Source organism: Aedes albopictus, chromosome 3 (assembly GCF_035046485.1).
Source record: "Aedes albopictus strain Foshan chromosome 3, AalbF5, whole genome shotgun sequence".
Classification (NCBI taxonomy): Eukaryota; Metazoa; Arthropoda; class Insecta; order Diptera; family Culicidae; genus Aedes; species Aedes albopictus.
The window spans coordinates 128,566,227-128,593,522 of NC_085138.1; the positions used below are offsets into that span (position 1 = coordinate 128,566,227).

Consider the following 27,296-nt stretch of genomic DNA (forward strand, 5'->3'; position numbering starts at 1 on the left):
GATCTGGTTTTATTGCTGCTGTTTTTTGTTGTGCTGTGATTGCAAAGAGTTTAATCTTGCCTAGTTTGGGTAGTGGCTACGGTTAGGATAGCTCAGATCAATCTTCCTTCAGCATAAAAGAACAGCAACAATCAATCTTTGCAGACTTATGCAAAATGGTACAGCCCAAGTGGCCTTGGTACAAGAATCTTACTTTCGTAAGGGAAATTTCTATCTAGGAAACTTTGTGAACCCGGTTTTTGCTACTTTCAGTAAACATGAAATGGCAAACTCGCGTGTCATGCCTCGAGCCAGTGTGCTTGTCAACAACGCAATAGTTGCTACACTCATCTCTGAAATAACCACCATAGATGTATGTGCTATCACAATTGATGTATCTGTTGGAAACCTCAACAGGAAATACGTATATTGTTCGGTTTATTTACCGCATGATGAACCATCCCCTACGGATGCTTTTAAACAAGTCATCGCATACTGTACTTCAAAAGGCCTTCTGCTAATTGTTGGCAGTGATGCTAATGCTCACCATATAATCTGGGGCAGCTCAGACATTAACTTGAGAGGCTCCAGTTTGATGGAGTACTTAAGAAGTACAGATCTTGCATTACTTAACATAGGCAACCGCCCAACCTTCATGGTATCTGCTAGAGAGGAAGTGTTAGATTTAATGCTTTGCTCTAGCAGAATTAGTCACGAGCTGACCAATTGGCATGTGTCAGATGAAGAATCTTTATCTGACCATCGCTATATCTTTTTTGAACATTTAACTGTTACTTCGCAAAAATTGCATTTTAGGAATCCCTGGTCAACAAACTGGGATCATTTTACTGACCAAATTTCATGGATACTCACCATCTATTGACACTCCATGCGATTTAGATGATGCCGTTGATACTACAACGACCTTCATCATGGAAGCTTTTGAAGAAGCTTGCCCTCTGCGGTCTGTGAAGACCACGAAAGGAACCCCTTGGTGGAAATCTGATCTGGCGAAGCTCAGGAAACAATGTAGAAAGAGTTAGAACAGACGACGTTCGGCTGGTTCGGAGGCTTTCAGGTCGGCTCGCAAGGCCTACAGGAAAGCTCTTCGGTCTGCTGAACGATCCGGCTGGAAAAACCTTTGTACAAATGTTTCCAGTTTGAGTGAAGTCAGTCGGTTAAATAAAATCCTTGCAAAATCTAAGGATATCCGAGTGAACGAACTTCGTTTGCCAAATGGCGATCTGATTTCCTCTGATGAGGAAGTTCTGGGATGCTTATGCAGCACACACTTCCCTGGATGTGTGGATATTACATCTTCGGATGAACCTGATGTCTTTTCTTGTAGTTATGACTCTATGGCTTCGGCTCGGAGTATCATAACTTTAGAATCGATTGAATGGGCACTAAACAGCTTTGCTCCTTTCAAATCTCCCGGGGCAGATGGGATTTATCCTATTTTGCTTCAGAAGGGATTTGATTATTACAAACATGTTCTGAAAAAATTACTTGTTTGCACTTTTGCAGGGTATACTCCCAAAACCTGGCGGGATATTACTGTAAAGTTTATTCCGAAAGTGGGTCGTGCGTCGTATGAAGAAGCAAAGAGCTTCAGACCTATCAGTTTGGCCTCTTTTCTTCGGAAATGCTTAGAACGCATTGTCGATAATCACATCCGTGATGTTCATCTGGCCAATGTGCCTCTTCATGTGAACCAACATGCTTACCAATCTGGTAAGTCCACTGTGACTCTTTTACACAAAGTTGTTTGCGATATCGAGAAGGCATTCGCTCAAAAGCAATCCTGCTTGAGTGTTTTCTTAGATATCGAGGGTGACTTTGACAACGATGCCATATTGGAAGCCGCACGGGGTCATGGTATATCTTCAATGATTTCCAATTGGATTCACCAAATGCTCAAAAACCGACATCTCTTCGCGACATTGCGTCAAGCGGCGATTAGGAAATTAGGAAATTGAGTGTTTGTAGATGCCCCCAAGGGGGAGTCTTGTCACCGCTTTTGTGGAATCTCGTAGCAGATGAGGAATTCCACGGAGTCATGTCAGTCGATCCTGAGCGACCATTTCAAAAATATCTGAAACTTTGCACAGTTTTTCAATTTCATCTAAATCGCCATTTTTCGATATCAAACCTTCATATTCACTAACGACTAACTTTTCAAAAGGGTGCATGCGAAAATAGTTCAAAAATATTCTAAAAGCTGTACAGCAAAAACGGATTGTTCGATTGTTATGAATTTTTCAGCAAAGTTAGATAACTAAATGATGATTCCTTAGAAAATATACACTGCAAAAAAAATCTTTTTTACCTTAAAAAAATATGATCTTTGTCACAAAAACTCAAATATCTCGAAACCCTATCTTTTTACCAACGTCAATTTTTTAGGGAAAATGGCCCATTATATCAGCTATCTACCATAAAATTTTGGTGATGGTAAACTGATAAACAAAAAAGTTATGACATTTCAAACATTTTACAATTTTTACATTTAGTAACAAAAAAAAATTTTTCTGTGTAAATTATTTCGAGAATTATATTTTGATGCTGATTTTATTGTAAAGGCTACCGTCTGAATTAAACAAGTTGTTTTCATGATATTTTTGTTTGATTATTCATAATTACTATAGTATCTATTTGAAACTTAGACGCGATCCAGTGTTGTGATCAAAAATATTGAGAGTGTCATACTTTTTATTGTGCGTGACTGGTGGAAAAATCCCTTGATAGTGTTGAAAAGCTGTTGATCATAAGAAAAATGGAATTAAACTTATTTTTAAGACGAAAGCTGCATAATAAAAGTTTTATATATACGCGTATACGTCTAGTTGATCTGCAAAAAAAAAATACCTCTTAGAGAACAGACTTTATGATCGGAAGAATGCGAGTAACTTCAACAACAACAAATGCATGAGAGGTACATACCACAGACAAACAGACGAAATGCCTAGAACAATTTTCGTGAAAATCCATCGCCCATTTTACACTACCACCACCTGGTGGAAATGTTTCACGAAACACTGCGTTGTGCAATATCTTCATCAGAAGGCGCTAGTGTGAAACGTCAAACGCAAAGAAAAACGATGGGCACTCTTCTGGTTATGAAAGCCACAACCAAGATTCAAAATGATCGTTAAAGGCGTGGTCAATGAAAATTTCGTCAGTGTTACGTTTGTTTGTCTGTATACATACCATGACAATGCTCACGAAAATGCAAAAAAATACTACCGCTATGGATATTTGATTTGAGACCGTTTGATGAAAAAAAAATGTTCAAAAGAGTTACGAAATCTCACCGAAAGCACCATAGATAAACTGAAAGAGACTGGTTATGCCCAAATTGAATACAAATTTACGCATTTGCACGTCCTGCCGTCTAGACTTTGACAAACGAGCCATCATCGGTAAAGCAGGGCGCAGGAAGTTCGAAAACGACAACAACTGAGAAACTGCCAGAAGTGCTAAGTGCAGAGAGTCATGCCACCATTTTTTTTCCTCCCCTGTTAAGGAAATTAAGCCACCGCGTCCAATAGGCTGAACTTTTGTGGCATGTCCCGTTTTGATATTCGCATCTAGCCAGCTAATTACCATGTGTCAAGTAATCAGCTACTGCCACGACGCGTCGTCTCCCAGTCAGGTGCAATGGAATTGATAAACTCCAAGTCCTTTCCAGGTTTTGCAGACCAGATCTCACTGGGTTGCAAGCAACCACTATTTAGAAATCTTTGCCTGCGCGTGTATAAAGCACCACAACTGCAAAGCAGATGTTCCGAGGTTTCACGTTCCGTATTACAGAAACGACAGATATCACTCTGAATATGGCCAATATTTTTCAAGTGATACCTGCTCGGGCCAGTGTATGTACATAGAGCTCTCTTGTTGAGCTCTAAGAGCTTTTTGGTTTTATAAGCATTTGGTGTTATAAATCGTTTTGACTGATTGCAATTTTTGACATCCATCCAATTGGATATCACCCTCTGCTCAGCCCAGCGTTTCAGGTCCATTTTAATTGTACAGTTTGATATACCACAGAATGGTTCTGGGCCAGCAAACTGTAAATTGGAACCACTTTTAGCAAGCTCGTCTGCCATTTCATTTCCTTCAATGCCACCATACCATCAGCGACTGTTTAAACAATTTAATCATGCCCCTTTTCAAAAATGCTTTGAAATATACTTCAACATCTATACCCATTTCAATATTTTTAAAGGTTGCAAAACACGCTTTCAACATTCATCTTGAAGAAGAGGGAAAACACTTGTCCTCAAATGTAACAGCAAATTAATGAATAAACGACTAATGCGCGGAGGGCGTGATAAAATCGGAACATTACTGTACATATAATATACATAATACATAATAAAAACAGCTTGTTTTACTCACGCAAGGCCATTAACAATAAAATCAGCATCAAACTGCGATTTCCGGCCGAAATAATTTACACAAAAAAAAAATTATTACTAAATGTGAAAATTGTGAAATGTTTGAATTGTCATAACTTTTTTGTTTATTAGTTTATCATCACCAAATTTTTATAGTAGATTGCTAATACAATGGACCGTTTTCCCTAAACAATTACGTTGGGTTTTGAGATATTTGAGTTTTTGTGACAAAAATGATATTTTTTAATGTTAAAAAAAAGATTTTTTTTTACAGTGTATATTTTCTTAGAAATCATCATTTAGTTATCTAACTTTGCTGAACAATAAAATCAGCATCAAACTGCGATTTCTGACCAAATAATTTACACAGAAAAAAAATTTACCAAATGTGAAAATTGTGAAATGTTTGATATGTTATAACTTTTTTGTTTATTAGTTTACCATCACCAAATTTTTATGGTAGATTGCTTATACAATGGACCGTCTTTCCTAAAAAAATTACGTTGGTAAAAAGATAGGGTTTTGAGATATTTGAGTTTTTGTGACAAAAATGATATTTTTTAATGTTAAAAACGATGTTTTTTCACTGTGTATATTTTCTTAGGAATCACCATTTAGTTATCTAACTTTGCTGAAAAATTCATAGCAATCGAACGAATCATTTTAGCTGCGCAGATTTTTGAATATTTTTGAACCATTTTCACATACACCCTTTTGAAAAGTTAGTCGTGATTCAAAATAAAAATTTGATATCGAAAAATGGCGATTTAGATGGAACTGAAAAACTGTGCAAAGTTTCAGTTCAATAGAAAATCATGAATTAAAAAATTTCCTTAATTTTGATGCTGTTGCTTGGAATCGCTCAGATACGCTATTGAGGCAACTCAATAATAGCGGTTTTCCTACTTATGGTTTTGCCAAAGACTACCTAGCATTGTTAGTTGATGCAAAGCGCCCTTCAGGTAGTTGAGGGTTGGTGTCGCCAATATGGCCTTTCGGTAAATCCTAGTAAAACATTTATTGTTCTTTTCACGGAAAAGCGAAACCGTTATGGTGTTCGACCTTTGCGTCTCTTTGATTCTGAAATCAATGTGACTGAACAGGTAAAGTACGTTGGAGTCATTCTTGATTCAAAGCTTTCCTGGACACCTCATGTTGAGTTCGGATCAAAAAAGCTTGTATGGCCTTCGGACAATGCCGGCGAACCTTTGGTACAACTTGAGGTCTAAAACCCAAGTATATCAATTGGATTTACACAACCGTTATTCGGCCAATATTGGCCTATGGATGTCTTGTGTGGTGGCAAAAGGGCGAAGTGAGAACGGTCCAATCAAAATTAGGCCATCTCCAAAGGATGTGCTCTGTTTTGTTTTTCCCATGTAGTCCTTGAATACCCTTGTCCCCAAAGAACAATTGAAACCTCTTGTTATCTTCAATCCCCAAATCAACTGTCTGTCAACTTTTCGTCAAATCATTTCCTACTGATGTTGCGTGCCAACTGTGCATTTGTCACCTTCCCGAAAAGCTAAACCACTTATCAAAACTCCGCAATCATACGAAAAAGTTACACAGAAGATGTTTACCAGTCAACACATACGCGAAATGTTCCTTCCGCGATTCCATCCCAACAAGCAGTGCCAAAGTCATCACCCTAAGCCACACACACCTGACTGCGCGTTACCAGCGCTGGCGACGATACCGACGACACCGATAAGTCACGGTCCTTTGTCGTCGGTGGCCACGGGCACGCGGGCCCACCAGGGCGGATAAAATGACTACGCGCGTTAGGTGCGTGAAGTGGTGCCGAAAATTGGAAATCACTCAGGCTTGAGATAAGCACTTTTGTGCTGTCGGGCCCCTTGCTCGTGAGGAATGCTGGAGTCTCCTTGCTAATTTTGGATGATGGCGGCATGTTATTAAGAGATGGATGAGTTCTCGTCTCCGCGACGAGTGATATTTTGCTCTTGGCCAAATAAATCAAGAATGTGATAAAATACGCCCATGAGACGGAACGGGATCGAATTACATAGTTGCCGTGACCAAATTGACATTTAAGAATTTTGGGTAGGATCAGGGATGCCATATATCCAGATTCATCTATATTATACAGATTATTGTACTGATTAAGTTTTACATGAAATACATTTTTGCCTTTCTCGTACACCAAGGTGTGCCGAAAGGCTATATCTTCACTCCAAAAATGAAATTTCGATAGAGCCCCCAGAGGGGCAAGTTTCATATACCAATCAACTCAGCTCGACGAGTTGAGATGATGTCTGTGTGTGTGTATGTGTGTGTGTGTATGTGTGTATGTGTACAAAAAAAGGTCACCTCACTTTTAGATAGTAAATATCAACCGATTTTAATGATCGACGGCTCATTCGACGCGGAATCTGGTCCCATTACTTCCTATTGAAAATGGTTCGGATCGGTCCAGCCGTTCCGGAGTTATGGCCATTTAGGTGTTCCGGAACCGGTACCCCTGGAAGGGGCCAGACATGAAAATGTACCAAACCCATGCATGCGACCCATCAAACCACGGCATTAACGATTATCTGATGAACGGTAAGCAGGAAAATAGTCTAAGACCATATTTGAACCGGTAGTGTTCCGGAATCGGTTCTGGGTGTCCCGCCGGAAGTGGCCAAATATCAAATTGAACATAACTCATGCATGCGACACATCAAACAGCGGCTTTTTCGATAATCCGATGAACGGTTAGCAGTAAAACAGTATCAGACCACATGTGAACCGGTAGTGTACCGGAACCGGTTCCGGATGTCCCACCGGAAGTGGCCAAATATAAAAGAGTACCAAACCCATGCATGCGACACATCAAACAGCGGCATTTTCGATAACCTGATGAACGGTTAGCAGGAAAACAATATCAGACCATATCTGAACCAACAGTGTTCCGGAACCGGTTCCGGGGGTCCCGACGGATATGGCCAAATATAAAAGAGTACCAAATCCATGCATGCGATACAACAAATAACGGCTTTTCTGATAACCTGATGACTGGTTATCAAATTAATAGGTTTGGACCACATTAGAGACAGCCGGTTGTATTCCGGAACCAGTTCCGTGTGTCTCGCCGGAAATGGCCAAATATAAAAGTGAACCAAACCCATGCATGCGACACACCAAACAGCGGCATTTCCGATAACCTGATGAATGGTAAGCAGGAAAACAGTATCAGACCATATCTGAACCGATAGTGTTCCGGAACCGGTTCCGGATGTTCCGCCGGATGTAGCCAAATATAAACGAGTACCAAACCCATGCATGCGATACAACAAATAACGGCTTTCCTGATAACCTGATGACTGGTTATAAAAGAAATAGGTTAGGACCACATTAGGGACAGCCGGTAGTGCCGTAACCAGTTCCGGGTGTCCCTCCGAAAGCAGTTAAATATAAAATTGAACTGAACCTATGTATGCAACACAGCAAGGCTAGGATTTTTTGGTAACCTTATGAACGTTATCAAGCAAACAGGTTCCGACCGGTGAAAAAAATGTTTTACCCATGGTTTTACCCATATGGTCAAATCACATTACATGTTTTTGACTTTGCTTGTCTCAAGCTGGCTATAACTTGAAAATGATCAAACTTATCGCATTTTTAAGATTATTAAATTTGCCACCAAAAAGATCTTGGAATCTATTGGTTTAGTTAGATAACTAAAGCAAAATGGCGACTAGAATATCCAAGATGGCGGCCTGAAATCCAAGATGGCGGCTTCAGTTCCAAGATGGCGGCTGTTTAATGGAGATTTAGGCTCTAACGGCTGTTTAATGAAGTTTTTGGCTCTAAAACCATACAATATTGGTATATTTGGTATGGGGAAGACTTCCAGAGTCCAAAATGGCGATCAGGATATCCAAAATGGCGATCTAAAATTTAAGATGGCGGCTCCGAATTCAATATCGCGACTGTTTAATGGAGTTTTATTCGCTCTGCTGGTATAAAAGTTTAATTCGCTTGTGTTTTCTTCTCCAGTTTTCTTTCTCTGTTTTGTTCTCTTTGTGTTACCAAGCTGCTCCTGGCCATTCGGAAGACCAAGTCCCACAACAAGTTGGTACCAACACCACAAGGCACCGAATACGCTAGCAAGATGCGATTCAACCCCGGAAGAGAAGCAGTGAAACCTTTGGCCCAATCCTTACCCTGCCCATCCCTCAAAATGTGAATTCTTTTGACTGGAATGAGTATTTGGATGAAAAGTCTAACGGCGCTTGGAAGGAGAGCAACATCTACAGTTTGTTGAGAGCCTCGCGGGTACTCAATGAAACAGCTCACCATGAGCGCGATGAGATGAGGAGAAAGAGCATTAGTGAGCTGAACAGTAGTGAGTAACGTGATTTGCAGTAGCAGTGCATCATCGCCTGAATTGGACAAATGATTATGCTGCAAATGAGATGTCGTTTGCTGCTGGTGTTTCATCGAGTTCGCCTATTTTTCAACGCGCCAATTTTGGGACTTTGTAGCAGAAGAGGAACTTGTGTGCATAACTTCTGTTTTTGTGTGGCATTAAATGGTGTTTTTTTTGGTATTTGTTTTGAGAATAACTGCCAACTCAACCATACTGTGTACTTTTATTGTTTATGTTTGTATTGACTAGGGCAGTTTTCCCTATTTTACTGCAAATATTTAAAGTTTTTTTTGTCGTGCTATTTTTTATATCGATTTGAAGCATTAGAAGCATTTTTTTTTAAACAAAATTTTATAGAATATTTAAATATGATTTATTTTATTGAAGTGACAGCTCCGGGTTTAATAATTGTATTGCCTTTTTTTTTAGAAGAGGAAATGAGAAGTAGATTTGTAAAAAACTATTCAATCCAATTACATAAAAACAAGACAAGTAATTTTCAACATTCGTTTAAGAAATGTGTTCGGATTGTAAAAGTAAAAACAATAGCGAGTTCTGTAGCACCGATTCCGAACCTCCAAAGGCCATCCTCCACAAAAGATAAAAAAAAAAACTATACAGCATCAACACGAACGACAGCTTATCGGGCATATTATTTGCATGCGTTGAAATGCACCTATCACTCCGGTGAGTTTCTCTTCTCATCTTTAGCTTCACCATCCACAAACAAATCTCCTCGCTGTGTCTCACGCTGCTGACTGAGAAATGTATCTATCTCACTGTTCAAATTTGGGTAGGCTGCAGACGTACTTTCTGAGCTCTCGGGTAGCTAACAGCTCAACACAAAAACATCAAAGCTGTGGTCGTTGGTGTTGTCTTCCCAGGGCTTAGTCTAGTCAAAAAGGAATGGCGCAAATGCAAATTACCACAGTTGATCAAAATGTACTCTTAAGGTACTCATCGTGCTGACAAATGAATGGTATTCTAAATCGTAGAATGTTCAAAATGGTGTGCGACAAAATTATCTCTGATTCCTTTATCAAGAGATAAAAAAAAATATGAAGACATAAAAAATCGTATAAAACGATAGGTACATGTCTCCCTCATGCAAATAACATGGTAAAAACGGATTTCACACTACACACCAGAACAATTGAAACACAATAAAAAGCATTCTACGTAAATAAAAATCTTTTTTTTTTAATGCACTGTTTCACACAAGCTTCGATAAATACAAAAGAGGGTATTGTAAAAAATAAAACAAAAATGTCGACAGATTTGCTAACTGGACATAAAAAAACACAATTACACCTCACGAAGCTAAAAAATATCAACACAAGTGACCAAAAATGTTCAAAAACGCACGCACATAAAAAAAATCACAAAAATACGCACGTTCAAAAAATCATCCAAAATCACACCAAAGCACAAAATATAATGGCGGTCGTGATGTGATGCAATCCAACGAACAAAACAAAACAAAAAAAAAACACTTGCACGCTATACAAAAATATATCACAAATGCCGCTAAAATTCACACCAAAAGCAATAAAATCACCGGCGGCTGTGAAATGTGCGACAAAATAGAAAAAAAATCACATTTTCTCCTCGTCGACACTGTTAAAACCAGTCATTTTGGTTTCGGGAGAAGTAGAAAAACACGTAGTGTACTGTTGCTGGTCAAATCATAACTCACTTTATTTACAACTCATCATACCGTGTCTTACAACAATTCTCATTGGTATCTCATTTCGAGATCCCTTCAGGGTGACCATCTTATAACTCTTAGAAAGTGGCATCTCGACCACAACACTTCTAACCTCGAGCTGCCACGAGTACCCAGGCTTCCAGCCATTACTAACAGATATCATTAAAAAGTTATTACTCTGTATAATGTATACTATTAAGTACAAAGAAAGATCCTCGGCTCCGTAAAGCATTATACGCGATTGAGCCGCAAATAAATGAACTAGATAAAAAAATAATGGAGGTTTTGGGCCTGAAACAATACATTATTGGTATATTTGGTATGGGGGTGATGTCTGGATTCCAAAAATGGCGACCAGAACATCCAAGATGGCAATCTTTAATCCTAAATGGCGGCTTCAAATTCAAGATAGCGTCTTTTTCTTAAGAGTTTGAGGCTCAAACATTGAAAGCCAGATAAACGATATGATTTCTGGTATCATGAAATGGATTTCTGTTATTTGTATGAAAGTGCGATATACATAAACATTTCGCTTGAGTTTTATTGAACTGGGCTTTCGAAGGCACGAGAAAGGCGCCATCACCGCTAGGTGGATTAATTAGGGGTTTTTAAGCTAGAGGGATTGCTATTTTGTGTATGGGATTCAGATTTTTCCTGTAAATTATGTTTAGAATACAGATTTTTCAAAAAATCATCTGACATCTCTGGGTAGGATTGAAGTGAACGGAAAACGAATTTTCTCAGGGGGCTTGAGTAGTGTATCAACTTTTACAAAGTTGTTCTTTATTGGTAATGAAGGGTACATCAGCAGACAACCATCAATCTCACTCCAACTTTTGACCCGACTGCATTAGAAACGTAAAATATGCTAAAGGAGTGCAACAAATCCAAGTTCTGATAGAAAGAGCAAACGGGAACAAAGTCCAAAATGCCAAGGTGGGAGAAAAGGGCCCAACTAATAAAATCATTTCTGAATGTGATCTGATCATTACTATAGGTTGCACGGTGAAAGCTGGATATGCTGCGCAATTCAGATCCCATTCTGATCCACTAGCCTCTGCTCAGCAACTCCTATCCCTACCTCCTCGTGGTATCGGCCGGAAACTACGAGCAACCTTAAAGAAGATCAGGTAACCAACCCCGGTGGGAACATTGATCGTAGGCTGACAGGAAAGGGGTAGGGGAGGGAAGTGGTTTGCTTTTGCAAACCTAAGCGTTCTACGTGTTCTCCAGGAGGAGCGGCTCACAACAGCGTCTGATCCCCATGTTAGGGGCGGCTGATCAACGTCCGAGTGCCAGGGAAGGACTCTAAGCTCAACTGTGCACTATGGTCCTCCGGTAAGTAGGGGGTCGGTGTCAGCCGTAAAAAATCATTGTAACGGAAAATCAGCAACAGAATAATACGAGCCGAGACCAACGGCAACGACCCCAGCGAACAAAAAGGACCTGCGATTGGACACTCGGTACGTGAAACTGCCGATCTCTCAACTTCAATGGGAGCACCCGCATACTCGCCGATCTACTGAAGGACCGCGGGTTCGGCATCATAGCACTGCAGGAGGTGTGTTGGACAGGATCCATGGTGCGGATAGTGTGGGGCTGAGGCCGTCTTCTACAACAATAGTAAAAGCCAGGACTACTCTCTCCTCGTACCCACTAAACACATACCTATGGTCGCCAAACCCTACGTCTCTCCGGAACCACCAAGAAGGCATTGCTTCAGAGAGGGGCTAGTGCACATCGCACACTAAAGGCTAGCTGCGTAGCCTAGCAGCAACGAACATCGATGACTTACTCTGGAGAGTCCATCACGATAACATGCTGGCGCTTAGCCAGTTTCCCGAGTGGTCCTCGCCACTCTCTTTGTCCTCGGAAGGCGAGCAGGGTCAACCCCGCCACGCGCCCAACTGCTTGGCAGACATCAAGAACTGATGCCCACGTGCAACCCGATCTGACCTGCCCGTAAGGAAGGGTATCACTACCCTTCAGGCCCTATCAGATGCACTCGAAGGTTGCAGACAGCAGGGTCTCACCTACCCCGACCCTTGCCGGTGACCCCTTTCCAACCGCGGGCTCGGATCCAACCCAGTAGACCGACGCCACGACAGCACCGCTACCGGGACTTCCTATCCGCGGCCACTTAATCGCTGTAAGGGTCGATCTCGACCGTAGGGCACCGGTATGACCTACGAAGCCGACTTCGATCCCCTGGACCACCTCTTGTACTGCATCTGGACTAGCCATTCTCCGAGTCCACGCGCCACCTCCTCTGTAGCTCCCAGACGATATGTGTGATTGCCGTTGAAACGGCGTTCCAGCCAATCATCCCTACACATCCTCTGAACCAAATTGTCCGGAGTTGTGTCCTCTCCGCATGTGGCAAGCATGCGGTCACGTATTGTGCGAAAACGCGGGCACACGAACAAAACGTGTTCCGCCGTTTCCTCTAAACCATTGCACACTGGGCATTCAGGAGAATCCGCATGCCCGAAACGGTGTAGATACTGTCGGAAGCAATCATGACCTTAAGGACCTGTGGCAGGTGGAATGTAACTTCTCCATGGGGCCTATTAATCCAACTATCTACCCTCGGTATCAACCTATGGGTACCCCTTCCTTTGGTGGAACTGTCCCACGGTCGCTGCCATTTGACCATCCTGGCAGTCCTATGTATGCCTTTTGTGCCACGTATTTCGAAGCACTCCATGGTCTCACTGATAAGAATGCTGATAGGCACCATACCAGTAATGACGCAGAGAGCGTCGTGTGACACGGTATGGTACGCGCTCGCAACCCTCAGGCACATAAGCCTGTGTAAGTACTTTCCAGCTTCCGTCGGTAGCATTCAGTACTTAGCGCGGTGCCCCACGCCGGGCCGCCATACCTAAGTATGGACGTAGCAACACTAGCTAGAAGCTTGCGCTTACTGGCGTACACCGCAGAGCTATTGGACATAATCCGGGACAGTGCCGCAATAGCTGTGGAGGCTCTTTTACAGGCATAATCGACGTGGCTACCGAATGTAAGCTTATCGTCGATCATCACGCCGTTTGACGGAGCGCTTTGACAGGATAGTGCACTCTCCTACATTGATCTCCGTCTGCTGCTCCGACTTCCGGTTGTTAACAACCGTCACCTCTGTCTTCTGGTGAGCCAGCTCCATTTTCCTGGACCGCATCCACGCCTCCACAACCTTGATCGAGTGGTCGGTAGTCAACTTCACCTCCTCGATCGTTTTACCGTAGACTTCGAGCGTAATGTCGTCGGCAAATCCGACAATCTCCACTCCCACTGGGTACTCTAACCTCAACACCTCGTCGTACATGACATTCCATAACACCGGACCCAGGATGGAACCTTGCGGGACTCCTGAGGTTATGTGAAAGCACTTCCAACCCACCTCCGTGTCGTAAACTAGTACACGATTCTTAAAGTAGCTTTCGAGAATCTTGTACAGGTATCTCGGTATCCCCAGACGCAAGAGCGCATCGGCAATAGCAGACCAGCTGGCGCTATTAAACGCGTTACTTACATCTAGAGTCACTACCGCACAGAAGCGAATTCCCCTCCTCTTAGGCTCGAGTGCCTTCTCGGCGGTTTTTGTAACCGACAAGATAGCGTCTACGGTGGACCTCCCGTTCCGGAAGCCGTACTGGTTGCTTGAAAGACCATTTTCGCCCCTCGGTGAACCTCAACATTCTATTCAGGATGTTCCTTTCGAGCACCTTCCCCGCCGTGTCAATCAAGCATATTGGTCTATATGCCGACGGGTCTCCGGGTGGTTTCCCCGCCTTTGGCAATAGTACCAGGCTCTGCCTTTTCCAAGCTTCTGGAAAAATTCGCCTCGTCCAGGCATTTCTGCAGACCTGAACGTGTCGGGAGCCTCTGAAATAGCTACTTTTAAGGCCAAGTTCGGAACTCCGTCTGAACCTGAGGCCTTACCTACGCTAAGGGACTTAGCCATCCCAACAAGTTCCACATCGGTGACCCTCTCCTCATCGCCAGCCCCAGTCCCCGGCTGTCCTACGAAAGGAGGCCAAGGACTAGGATCATGATGCGGAAAAAACCCTCTGATGATCCCCTCCAACATCTCTGGAGATTTCTCCGTAGGAGCCATCGCACCTCTCGTCTTGACCATAACGATCCTGTAGGCGTCACCCCACGGGTTCGCATTGGCACTCTGACAGAGACCCTCAAAGCAGGCCTTTTTGCTTGCTCTTATCTCGGTCTGAAGCGCGGCTTTTGCAGCGCGAACACCACCCAGCCCACACTCTGGAAGCACTGATGATGACAAGGGTGTATTTTACGCGCAGCTCGTACGCGAATACGACCGCTGCCCAAGCCACGACGTCAAGATCATCATTGGAGATTTAAACACTCAGGGAGGCCAGGAGGAGGAATTCAGACAGACGATTGGTAAGTTAAGCGCCCACTAGTCTACCAGAAATAAGGCCATACATAGCACCTTTTTCCAACTGCCTGCCTTATCGTTACACCTGGAGATCACTACAGCAGATGGAATCTCAAATCGACCACGTTTTGATTGACGGACGACACTTCTCCGACATTATCGACGTCAGGACCTATCGTGGCGCCAACATCGGCTCCGACCACTATCTGGTGATGGTCAAACTGCGCCCAAAACTCTCCGTCATCAACAATGTACGGTACCGACGACGACTGAAGCAACCAAATGTCGCCTCAGCATACGCGCAGAACCTCGAAGCCGCGTTGCCAGAAGAAGGCGAGCTCGATGAGGCCCCTCTAGAGGATTGCTGGAGTACAGTGAAAGCAGCCATTAACGACGCAGCAGAGTGCACTACGTACGTTGTACGTAGAACGGAATCTACGGAACGTATGGTTTGACGATGAGTGCCGAACGGTTTTGGAGGAGAAGAACGCAGCGCGGGCGGTAATGCTGCAGCAAGGGACCCGACAGAACGTAGAACGTTACAAACAGAAGCGGAAACAGCAGACCCGCCTCTTTCGGGAGAGAAAAAACGCTGCCTGGAAGAAGCGGAGTGCGAAGAAATGGAACTGCTGTGCAGTTTCCAAGAAACACAGAAGTTCTACCAGAAGCTTAACGCATCCCGCAACGGCTTCGTGCCGCGATCTGCAATATGCAGGGTTAAGGACGGAGGCCTTTTGACGGACGAACGTAAGGTGATCGAAAGATGAACCACGAGCTCGCTGCACTTTACGGCGAACCCAGCACCCAGAAGGTGGCCCAAGCCGGAAGGATACGATGGGCAGGTCATGCTGCAAGAATGCCGAACAAAAACCCAGCAAAGTTGGTGTTGGCGAGCATTGGGCCTGACCGAGGATGGAGAACGGCAGCCTCGAATCGTGTATGGAGAAATATCGTTGATTCAGTTTTATCTTGAATTTGATGTAATACTAAATATATGATAAAAAATAGTTAAGACTAAGCATAAAGGCGTACGTAACGGAAATTTTACTCACCTGAAAGCTATGGTTGGCATTCTTCGTACTGCACTCGGCAAAACACAGATTGGAGAGATCGATTTCATCGAATAGTTCGCTCTGCAACGGAAAGAAAAAGAAGAACAAAAACAGAAAGCCGTTAGCGAGCCCATCAGAAATCTATTCGTGGTAATCAAGTGGCGCGGCGCATAAAATGCTAGCGAAATCTTGCCGGTTTTAATGAGCGCGAAAAGTGCTTGTTAGCGAAACCACAGCTCGAGCTGACGACACCATGCTGCTACACTGCTGCCCGCGAGGCAAACAGAACACCATTTAATATCCTTTTAATTATGACTATCATTCGCTTGGATGGTTGGTTGGTTGGGTTGGGTGGGTGGTGGTTGTGTTTGCCCAATGGCTCAACGTCGTCAGCTCAATGAAATCAGGTTCAATGTGGCTTTAAATGAGGGGCAGAAGAACTTTCTGACTGGATTGGTAGGAATAGAGCAAAAATTAAATTGGGGATCAAAAGATCTGTAAGTATTCAACAACCACTTCATAGAAAGTAGTGACCGGGAAAAAATATAATCGAAACTGGATGTATTTCTGCTACGTTTAATATTTTGTTTTTTTTTTTTATTATTATTATTTTAGGAACAATGTTTTTCAGTAGCTTAACGAGTGAAATGCAAATCAAAATTTTCTGCTTTCAGATTTAATGTCGCTTAAGCTTGATTCACCGCTCGTAATTGCTGATTCAGTATCACGAGATCAATTAAACATACATAAAAAAACAATGAGAAAACTGCTTGGGATTAACTACAGGGATCTTTAGTGTGTGGACTGTTTGGCTGAAAAGGGACAGAAGCTACTCATGGCGGTAGCCATGCCAGAATATTTGGAAGAGTGTCCTTAATCTCCAGACACAAAAAAAAATATAAAAAGTTTCACACAGAACATTCGTTTGATTTTAATCATGCTGACATTGTTTGTCTGTTGGGTCGTAATATCACAGGAAAAAGAGCGAAGAAATATCAAACAAAACCGATAGACAGAGAGAAAAGCAAACAGCAATCAGCAAAACGGCTGCTGTGGGTTGCTGAGCTCAACAGATTTCCCGTTCGTTAATTACTCTTCTCGACGTTGACTGATGCTCGTCAAGTTCGAGAACTCGTCGAAGTCGTCGAGCGTCGTTGATTGGGGAGGCACTTGAAAGGTTCCCAGAATAGACGCGCACGCTTCGGATTCTGATTTAGGGGCACTTGTGTATTGATGGCGTGCTCTAACTTTGCCGTCCCGGTCCTGCTACTATCTTGTCGTCCTTCTAGAGCAGCTACATCTCGAGCTGATAAGAAACTTTTTAAGAAGCACGAAGCTTTCCACGTCTGCTGGCGGTAAGGTATTATGTTCGGTAAGTGCTTGACAATTTTATGGCCGCGCGGTTTAATGGCATCATTATTACACGTGGGGTGTGCTAATACAGAGAAGGGAAGCACAATTCGCCATTAATGAAAAGTTTCCGCTTCACGTGGCTGCGTCTGCGAAACGTCTTTTAAATAAGCCACAGCTGACAGCGAAATTTTCAGAAAACAAAAATTTAATTGCCAATCAAATTCAGGTTTAGAAAAGCTCCATAATCAACTCATCAAAATGTGTAATGTGATATTGGTGAAAAGCGAAACCTAACAGACTTTAATCGAATCTGCTACGGAACGACTTCAGTACAGTTTTGAATGGTGAATCACTTGATCGAGAATGAGAAGATGGTATGAAATGTATATGTAGTAGGGTAAGGGAGGTATTTTGGACCCCTTTAGGAAGTGGATGAACACTTCAGCGAAAAAAGAAGGTTTCCACTTCAAAATATGAATAATTTCAGTAGGCATTACGTAGAGCAGCATGTTTTCTGCCGGAAAAGGCCAAACAGAACTCAAAATTGTTGTAGAAAATACAAGAAACATCAAAACTTCTGAAGGATCTCGGGCTTCTATTTTGGACCACCTGACTTTATTTTGGACCACCAAGTGCACATATTTTGGCCCACCAAATTAAAATTCAATTGATTGATGAACTGAAAGCCACCTCAGCAAAAATTTAAACATAGTTCAAACTGCGTGAAGTTTACATCTTTTCTTTTCATTTTTTGAGGTAGGGAACGTTTAAAAATTACGTAACGGTAAAAAAGATGAAATTTTGTTGCAATTGCCAGTATTTACGCATTGTAGTATGATGTTTCATAAAAATGTTACGCAAAACGTGTATTTATTAACTATTGCATGACGTCAGCCACCATGCACAAATAACGTAACGCTTTATAGAAGTGTGAAAGTCTAGTGATTATGCTAAATATAAAGGCGTTCCTCACATATTGTAATGAGTGGCAAGGCCATCAAAAATAAAGTAATTTGAATGATACGTAAATTGTCAAACATACATTAGATAACACATTGTCTCAGTCATCAACTGATTGCCAAGAACATCTTTTCGAAACTGGATGACTGAACAAGTGAAAATTTCAACTTGTCAAAAAGTTGTTAGAACACAAATCGAATCAAAATTTTTAACTTGGCGAAAAGTTGTTAGAACAAACCGAACCCACAACAATCTCATTGTAAAATAAACGTATAACAACCCAGATCACGGGAGGTCCCAACTTATTCTATTTATCTGTTTTTAAGAGTACATTACATTGGCATGAATATTTTATCCCTTTAGAAGGAACTGGAGAGATGAATCTGACAGGTGGTCCAAAATATGTCCACATCTGATTATGTTGAACATATTTTGGCCATACCTCAAACCACCATTTTAGTAAATATTATCGCTTCACCGAAGATAAGAACAGTTTATTTAGAGTTCTTACATGGTCCTTCCTAACTACATTCACATGAAATAAATATTTATTTGTAAAATTTAATGCCTCTTCGAAGCCGACTACAAATTTGTCACCTTCTTTGTTTTTGGTGCTTTTCCGTGCGTTTCATAGGAAGTGAAAACATTTTCTCTATTTTTGATACTGAACAGTATATTTAACTGACATCCAAAATAAAGGTCATCACATAGTTGAATACTTTTCGTGTTCCAATAAAAAAATACCAAGATTTAGTAGAGATTATGTGATAAATATCATAAAACTCCCTAGGTGGGCCAAAATACCTGCCCGGTCCAAAATACCTCCACTACCCTATATATAAAAGTAAGTGAAGAATTTAACTTTTAAGAAGCCTTAGCCTTAGTATTCCTGGAATCATAATCGTACGATGATCGGTAATGAGCACACAGTACATTTTACATAGTGTACTCGATGTGCTTTTTGCCTGTTTTATCCGAGATTTTCTTATGCTGTGATTGTATATATACAGTATATTGTCATATACTGCCTATTAAGGTGGTCCACACATTTTTTTTTTGGAAAAATTCCAAGTCTTACCTCCTAAATCGGTTGTTTTGGACTCCCAGGAGCTACGTTCAAAATGTGAGCAAAATCGAGTAAGCCTAAGGGGGCGCTCAAAGTGCTTGAAGTTTGTATGGGAAAACGTGGTCAAATGTATACAGATTTTTTTTTTTCCTCCCCTGTTGGGGAAATTAAGCCACTGCGTCCAATAGGCTGAACTTTTGTGGCATGTCCCGTTTTGATATTCGCATCTAGCCAGCTAATTACCATGTGTCAAGTAATCAGCTACTGCCACGACGCGTCGTCTCCCAGTCAGGTGCAATGGAATTAATAAACTCCAAGACCTTCCCAGGTTTTGCAGACCAGATCTCACTGGGTTGCAAGCAACCACTATTTAGAAATCTTTGCCTGCGCGTGTATAAAGCACCACAACTGCAAAGCAGATGTTCCGAGGTTTCACGTTCCGTATTACAGAAACGACAGATATCACTCTGAATTTGGCCAATATTTTTCAAGTGATACCTGCTCGGGCAGTGTCCAGTTACTAGGCCAGTGTATGTACATAGAGCTCTCTTGTTGAGCTCTAAGAGCTTTTTGGTTTTATAAGCATTTGGTGTTATAAATCGTTTTGACTGATTGCAATTTTTGACGTCCATCCAATTGGATATCACCCTCTGCTCAGCCCAGCGTTTCAGGTCCATTTTAATTGTACAGTTTGATATACCACAGAATGGTTCTGGACCAGCAAACTGTAAATTGGAACCACTTTTAGCAAGCTCGTCTGCCATTTCATTTCCTTCAATGCCACAGTGACTTGGAACCCAGTATAAGTTTACTGAATTCCCTTGGCACAGCCTGCGCAGTGAAAGAATGCATTCCCAGACAAGCTTTGAAGTACATTTGTAAGCGCACAATGCTTTTAGTGCAGCTTGACTATCTGAGAAAATACAAATATTTGCGTATCTGTATTTTCTCTCAAGGCAGATATTTGCGCATTTCAAAATAGCAAGAATCTCTGCTTGAAACACCGTAGGATAGTGTCCCATTGCCACTGAAATTTGTATTCCATGGCCGTAGATTCCCGCTCCCGTTTTTATTCCAACCTTTGAGCCGTCTGTGAAGAATTTGATTGACCCTTGACGAACAGTGGAACCTCCGACTTCCCAATCTGCACGAGTTGTTTCGTGCAACTTGTAAGGAACATCATGGTTCTCCACAGGTTTCATCCAGTCTTTAATCATTTTCATTACTGGCCTATTTTGGAAGTATTGTGAAATGCTCAGGTGACCTACAAGATCACCTGGCATAAACATTTCAACTCGTTCAAGTCTCAGCAATTCCTTTTCTGCTTCTAATTGCACGTACTCGTGCAAAGGTAGCAGATTGAGAATCGCATCTAAAGCTTTTGATGGAGTGCTTCGCATCGCTCCTGTAACAGCAATGGACGCAAGACGTTGAATTTTGGCAAGCTTTGTTTGTGTGGTAGCCTCTTTCGTTTTTGACCACCAGACAAACGAAGCATACGTCACTTTTGGGCGGATTATGGCAGTATAAATCCACATTATCATTTTTGGTTTCAAGCCCCACTTCCTGCCAATAGTTTTGGAGCATAACCAGAACGCACTTGTTGCCTTACCGATCACGGACTCAATTTGAGCATTCCAGTTCAGTTTAGCATCCAGTATCAAACCTAAGTATTTGACTCGATCACTAGGATGAATTTGTATCCCTCCAAGCCGAAAAGCTTTTTGGTTGATCTTCCTTCTCCTAGTGAAAGGGACAATTACGACTTTTGACGGGTTGATGCTAAGGCCCTCCTTAATACACCATGAATGTGTATAGTTTAGGGCCCTTTGCATTCTCTCCGAAACAGTTTCGTCATACTTTCCTCTCACTATTATGACTATATCGTCTGCAAAGCCCACAACTTCGAAACCTTTTTCCTTCAAACTTCTTAGAAGATCGTCTACAACTAAGGACCACAATAGTGGTGAGAGGACTCCTCCTTGAGGGCAACTTTTCGTTGCCCTTACTGTTATAGAAGAACTTCCCAGCTCAGAGGTGATTTCTCTTTTTGCAAGCACAGTATAAATCCAATGTATGATACATTGGTCGAAGTTTTTGTTCTCCATGGCACGCTTCATAGATGAATAGGAGGCATTATCAAATGCTCCTTCTATGTCTAAAAAGGCGCATAGAGCTATTTCTTTTGCTGAAAACGTTTTTTCCACTTTTGTTACTAGCGAATGAAGTGCTGTAACCGTTGACTTACCAGATTGATAAGCAAACTGGAAGTCAGATAGGGGATGGTCTTTTATGTAAGAAGAATTGATAAAATCCTTCAAAACCTTTTCCATAGTCTTCAACAAAACTGAAGAAAGACTAATTGGCCTGTATGCTTTGGGATGCGTCTTGTCTCGCTTCCCCTTTTTTGGTATAAAGATAACTTTTACAAGTCTCCATTTTGATGGAACGTAATTCAATCTTAAACTAGCCTTAAACATCTCAATTAGTGATGGTACCAACACCGCTTCTCCATTTTGAATCAGTGCTGGAAATATTCCATCAACTCCTGCAGATTTAAAAGGCTGAAAAGATCTAATTGCATTTTCCACTCTGGCCTTCGTGAAGATTTCATCAGCTAAATCTGAGGTGGTGTTTATTGTCCTAGTTGACTCCGAAGAGTTTATACTAGGACATCCTTCACCTTCCAGAGATATAGTATCATTGGAATCCACACTTAGAACCGAACCCGGAAAATGGGTTTCCATCATTAAATCCAAAGTTTCACGAGGAGTTTTGGTAAAAGCTCCATCGTCGCGCTTCAGGTTTCCCAATTCATTTGAATGATCTTTTGCGAGCGTTTTCTGTAGTCTTGCAACTACAGGAGTGCTGTTTATGTTTTCACATGTCAGCATCCAAGACTTTCTTTAAGATTTTCGTATTTCGTTGTTGTACTCAGTCAGGGCTTTCCTGTACTGAGTCCAATCTCCCGTTTGTTTCGCTCTATTGAACATTTTACGAGAAAATTTTCTAAGGCGATCCAGTTTAAAGTTCCACCATGGCACGTCTCTAGTAGAAGACGATTGTATGGTGGGACAACTTCCGTTAAAGGAATTGATGATACTTTCATTTACCCTTTGAGAAAATGATTCCAACTTTTGGGTTGAATCAATAGTTTCTCCCATTGTAAATGAATGCGTATTCAACAATTCTACATATTGATCCCAGTTTGTCCTCCTGGGATTTCTAAATGCGGTTCTAGAGTAATCTCCACCACTCCAATTGAAGATTATGTGTTTATGATCAGATAGAGAAATCTCATCTGACACGTGCCAGTTTGTGATCTTGTCAAAGATTGCAGCATTGCACATTGTTAGATCCAAGACCTCTTGTCTGATTACATTTGAGGTTTATCACTATTATCACTATTATTGCAAATGTCTATATTGTTGGAAGACAGATACTCTAATAGTGACTCACCTCGACTGTTAATATCCGTACTACCCCAAACCGTGTGATGCGCATTGGCGTCACAGCCAATGATAAACGATTTGTTGTTTTCTTTACAGAATTGAACAAATGATGCGATCTCAGGAGGAGGTACCTCAGGAACATCACCAGGAAAGTAAGCTGAAGCCACAGCGATCTCAGTTTTACCTCTAGTGGTTGGTACCTCTACCATGACCGCAACAATGTCCTTTCTGATAAACTCTGTAATAGGATAGCATTTTAACGTTTTGCGTACTAAGACAGCGGTTCTGGGAGAATCTTGTTGCTCATCATAAAATAGTTTACTATTTTGTGTCAGAACACCAAGAATCTTTCGTTTGTTGGACCACGGCTCTTGAATAAGCGCCACTTCCAGTCCTTCTTTTTTAAACCTTCGACTCAACACAGCAGAAGCACCTTTTGCGTGATGAAGGTTTACCTGTACGAACTTAATTCCTGCCATAAAAAAAAATCATTCACCCACTTTTATTAAGCCTCGGAATTGAGACGTAAGAAAAGTGGCCGATTATCCCGGAGACAAATAAGGTCCACTGCGTCATTGCTCCGTTTAACACAGTAAGGGCAACATACTGTGGAGGGTGCCCTGGTACTCCACAGGCTCCGTTCACGGTTAAGTTTTTATTAGACCCCCCTAACCATTCATTCCTAGGCACGGTACGCTTAACACCATGAATTAGGGGTCGCTTGTTTGGTGGACTTTTACCACCGGATTAGGCAATCCGTAGTGATATTCTTAGCCAGTTGAGGTAACTGCTACCGCCACTACACGGCTATCTAGGCTGATCGGGAATAGAAATTAATATTGATGATCAATTTCTTTAGAGCCCGAACAGCCGGCAATGTATACAGATATCTTAGGTTTTCCATTTTTTTTGCCGCTAGGTGGCGCCGTAATCGTTCAGTGATAGAACCCTTTGGTATTATTGTAGGTGACCTTACACCAAACAACTTTTTTGAAAACTGCAAAGTGATCCAATATGCCTGTGAAAAAAGTTATACCCTAGGCAACTTATATGAAAAACAAAAATTTCGAAAAATGCCAAGTCTTACCTCCTCAATCAGTATTTTTGGACTCCCGGAAGCTACGTTCAAAATTTGAGCAAAATCGATTGAGCCTAAGGGCGCTCAAAATGCTTGAAATTTGTGTGGGAAAACTTGGCCAAATGTATGCAGAAATTTTAGGTTTTCAAATTTTGCAGGTGGCGCTGTAAGCGTTCAATGAACAAACCCTTTGGTATTATTATAGGTGACTATATGCCAAAGAATTTTGTCGAAGACCGCGAAGTGATCCGACGGCTGTGAAAAAAGTTATACCCTAGGCAAAGTGAGGCAAAGTATTGAGATTTCATTATTGATATTATTCCTTTCCATGTATGTATTGGAAAAACAACAATAAAGTTTATCCTCACTTTACCAAGGGTTAAACTTTTTTCACAGACGTTGGATCCCTTTGCGGTCTTCGACAAAGTTGTTTGGCATATAGTCACCTACAATAATACCAAAGGGTTTGATTATTGAACGCTCACAGCGCCGCCTAGCAGCAAAATTCGAAAACTTAAAATTTCTGCATTTGGCCAAGTTTTCCTATACAAACTTCAAGCGTTTTGAGCGCCCCCTTAGACTCAACCGATTTTGCTCAAATGTTGAACGTAGCTTCTGGGAGTCTAAAACAACTGATTGAGGAGGTAAGACTTGGCATTTTTAGATATTTTTGTTTCTCATATAAGTGTGGGCCACCTTAATATTGATATTTACATATGTAAGTAATATTTATGCAACACACAAAATGGATGGGAGACGCTCTCACATTCCATTGTAACATTAATCCATTGATTCATTCAAAATTCATTAGAGGCGTTATTCAGAACCAATATTCTGCAAAAGAAAATGTAATAATAACGGTAACTATGGCAATGGCGGTCACGGGGCGTTCATAGAAAGAGCAAAGGAAGGTTGAAAAACCCAGATTAATCCACCTAGTGGTGATAGTGCCTTTCTCGTCGAATATGTACTCATAAACTTTTTGTCGACGTTAGCCAAAATGTTCCTGAATCCTGAAAACACTTCATATAGAAAAGCAACAATTTTAACAAAGCCATCATCTTTTTTTTTATATATAATCTTTATTAGTATCTCAATCAATTTTTACATTCTTCAACTTAATCTAGGTGTTCTGTGTATTATAACACACTATCATCCTAATTTGGTGAAATAAATTTAAGCTATTATCAATACTAATTAATAACATATTACATTTCATTTGCTGTAGCAGTTAAGATTTTTTGCAGGCTTTATTTTTCACCTGCGTGTCAGAAATACATTTTTTTTCAACTTATCCTAACCCTAACCTAACTTAAACTAATTATACAAAGAGCTAATCGTAGTAATAGAAGACTGCAACGATTTTTGACGAAAGTTTGCAATGATTTTATTTGACATCTGTTCCAATGTTTTAATATTAGAAATTTGATGTAACTCATTTGTGCTATACCAGGGAGGCAACTTCAGAATCATTTTCAAAATTTTATTTTGAATCCTCTGAAGTTGCTTCTTTCTGGTATTGCAACAGTTTGATCATATTGGGACAGCGTACAACATAGCCGGTCTATTTTTTTTTTTATAAATCAAAAATTTGCTTTTTGCGACAAAGTTTTGATTTTCTATTTATAAGTGGGTATAAACACTTAATGTATTTATTGCACTTAGTTTGAATACTTTCTATGTGGTTTTTAAAAGTTAAGTTTTTATCTAGCCCTAGATACATAACTTCCTCCGACCAATTTATTGGAGTTCCCCTCATAGTGACAACATGTCTACTTTAAGGTTTCAAACAAAGAGCTCTTGGCTTATGTGGACATATGATAAGTTGAGTTTTGAAAGCATTTGGATAAATCTTCCATTTTTGCAAATAGGAAGAAAAAATATCTAAGGCAATTTACACAAAAAAAATACACGGCAATGAATATTTATAGGGTACCAGACTGGACACAGAAAATTTAATGGTTTTCTTTGATACATCGAGGTCTTGAAATTATCTATGGCACTACACTGGGTCATTACCAAGATTTTGAGAAGTAAGTATTACCAGAGGAATGGATGGAAGGTATTGTGTGTCCCATCTACAAAAAAGCGACGAGTTGGATTGCGGGAACTTTCGCGCAAGATTGCTATCTAGTGCTATCTACAAGATATTCTCTCAAATTTTCTGCCGCCGTCTATCACCGATTGCAAGAAAGTTTGTGGGGCAATATCAGGCTGGTCATGGATAAACGCGCTACGACGGATCAAGTGTTCGTCATTCACCAGGTGTTGCAGAAATGCCGCGAATACAACGTTCCCACACATCACTTGTTCATCGACTTTAAATCGACGTATGATACAATTAATCGAGACCAACTATGGCAGATTATGCACAAATATGGTTTCCGGGATAAACTGATACGATTAATCAAGGAAACGATGGATCGAGTGATGTGCGTAGTTCGAGTACCGGGGACACTCTCGAGTCCCTTCGAATCTCGCAGAGGTTTACGACAAGGTGATAGTCTGTCGTGCTTGCTGTTTAATATTGCTCAAGAGGGTGTAATAAGGAGAGTGGGGATACACTCGAGTGGAACAATTTCCACGAATTCCATTCAGTTGCTTAGTTTCGATGATGATTTTGAAGACGATGACGGAAACGTACCAACTAAAGAATGAAGCCTGGCGAATCGGATGTTATTAATCTGTCGAATTGAAGACATAGTACATGAAGGCAAATTACTGCGCCCACCACCTCGAATTTATATCGACGGTGATAAAATCGAGGCGGTTGAAGAATTCGTGTACTTGGGCTCACTGGTAAGCATCGACAACGACACCAGCAAAGAAAATCGGTGGAGTGCAGATGGAAGAAAGGACTTGGAGAAGACGAATGAACCACGAGTTGCTTCAGCTACTGAGAGAACCAACCATCGCCCACACCGCGAAGATCGGTAGGCTACGGTGGGTGGGTCATGTTATCAGGATGTCGGATAGCAACCCGATTAAAATGGTTCTGTAGATCCATCCGACCGGTACTAGAGGACGTGGTGCGCAGTGAGCTAGGTGGGTCGATCAAGTGGAGGACGATTTGCGGACCCTTCGCAAAGTGCGGAACGGTCAAAATATAAACGACTCATAAGAAAGTGATCATTCTTCATAAATAATTTCAAAAGTCCCAGTGAAGAAACAGGGGTGTAAGCAGTAATAAATAACAAAAGTTCCATAAACAAATAAAAAAATTCATAGATAAATCAAAAGTTTCCATAAATAATTGATTTTTGAGCAATTAAAAACGTCAAAAATGCAATGCGGTTCGTTTAGTCCTAAGGTACAGTAATTTGATAAACGGAAGTCAAAAAATAGATATAGATAGAAGGGCTCTAATTTCGTGTAGAGTTAGATAATCAATCAATCCCAAATTTGCACCAATTAAATCAAACTCGTTGAGGAACAAGTAATCAAAATTTGAATAGTTTTGGT

At 41.3% G+C, this 27,296-nt stretch overlaps 1 protein-coding gene across 2 annotated transcripts in view; it reads right to left on the reverse strand.

Moving 5' to 3' along the window:
* LOC109416447 (diacylglycerol kinase eta) overlaps positions 1–27,296 on the reverse strand; it is a 403,302-nt gene that overhangs the window by 69,097 nt on the left and 306,909 nt on the right. For both annotated transcript variants that reach the window (XM_062843031.1, XM_062843032.1), the window contains one exon: positions 15,926–16,006. In XM_062843031.1, the coding sequence (XP_062699015.1) occupies positions 15,926–16,006 (81 nt within the window). The remainder of the gene's footprint in view (positions 1–15,925; positions 16,007–27,296) is intronic.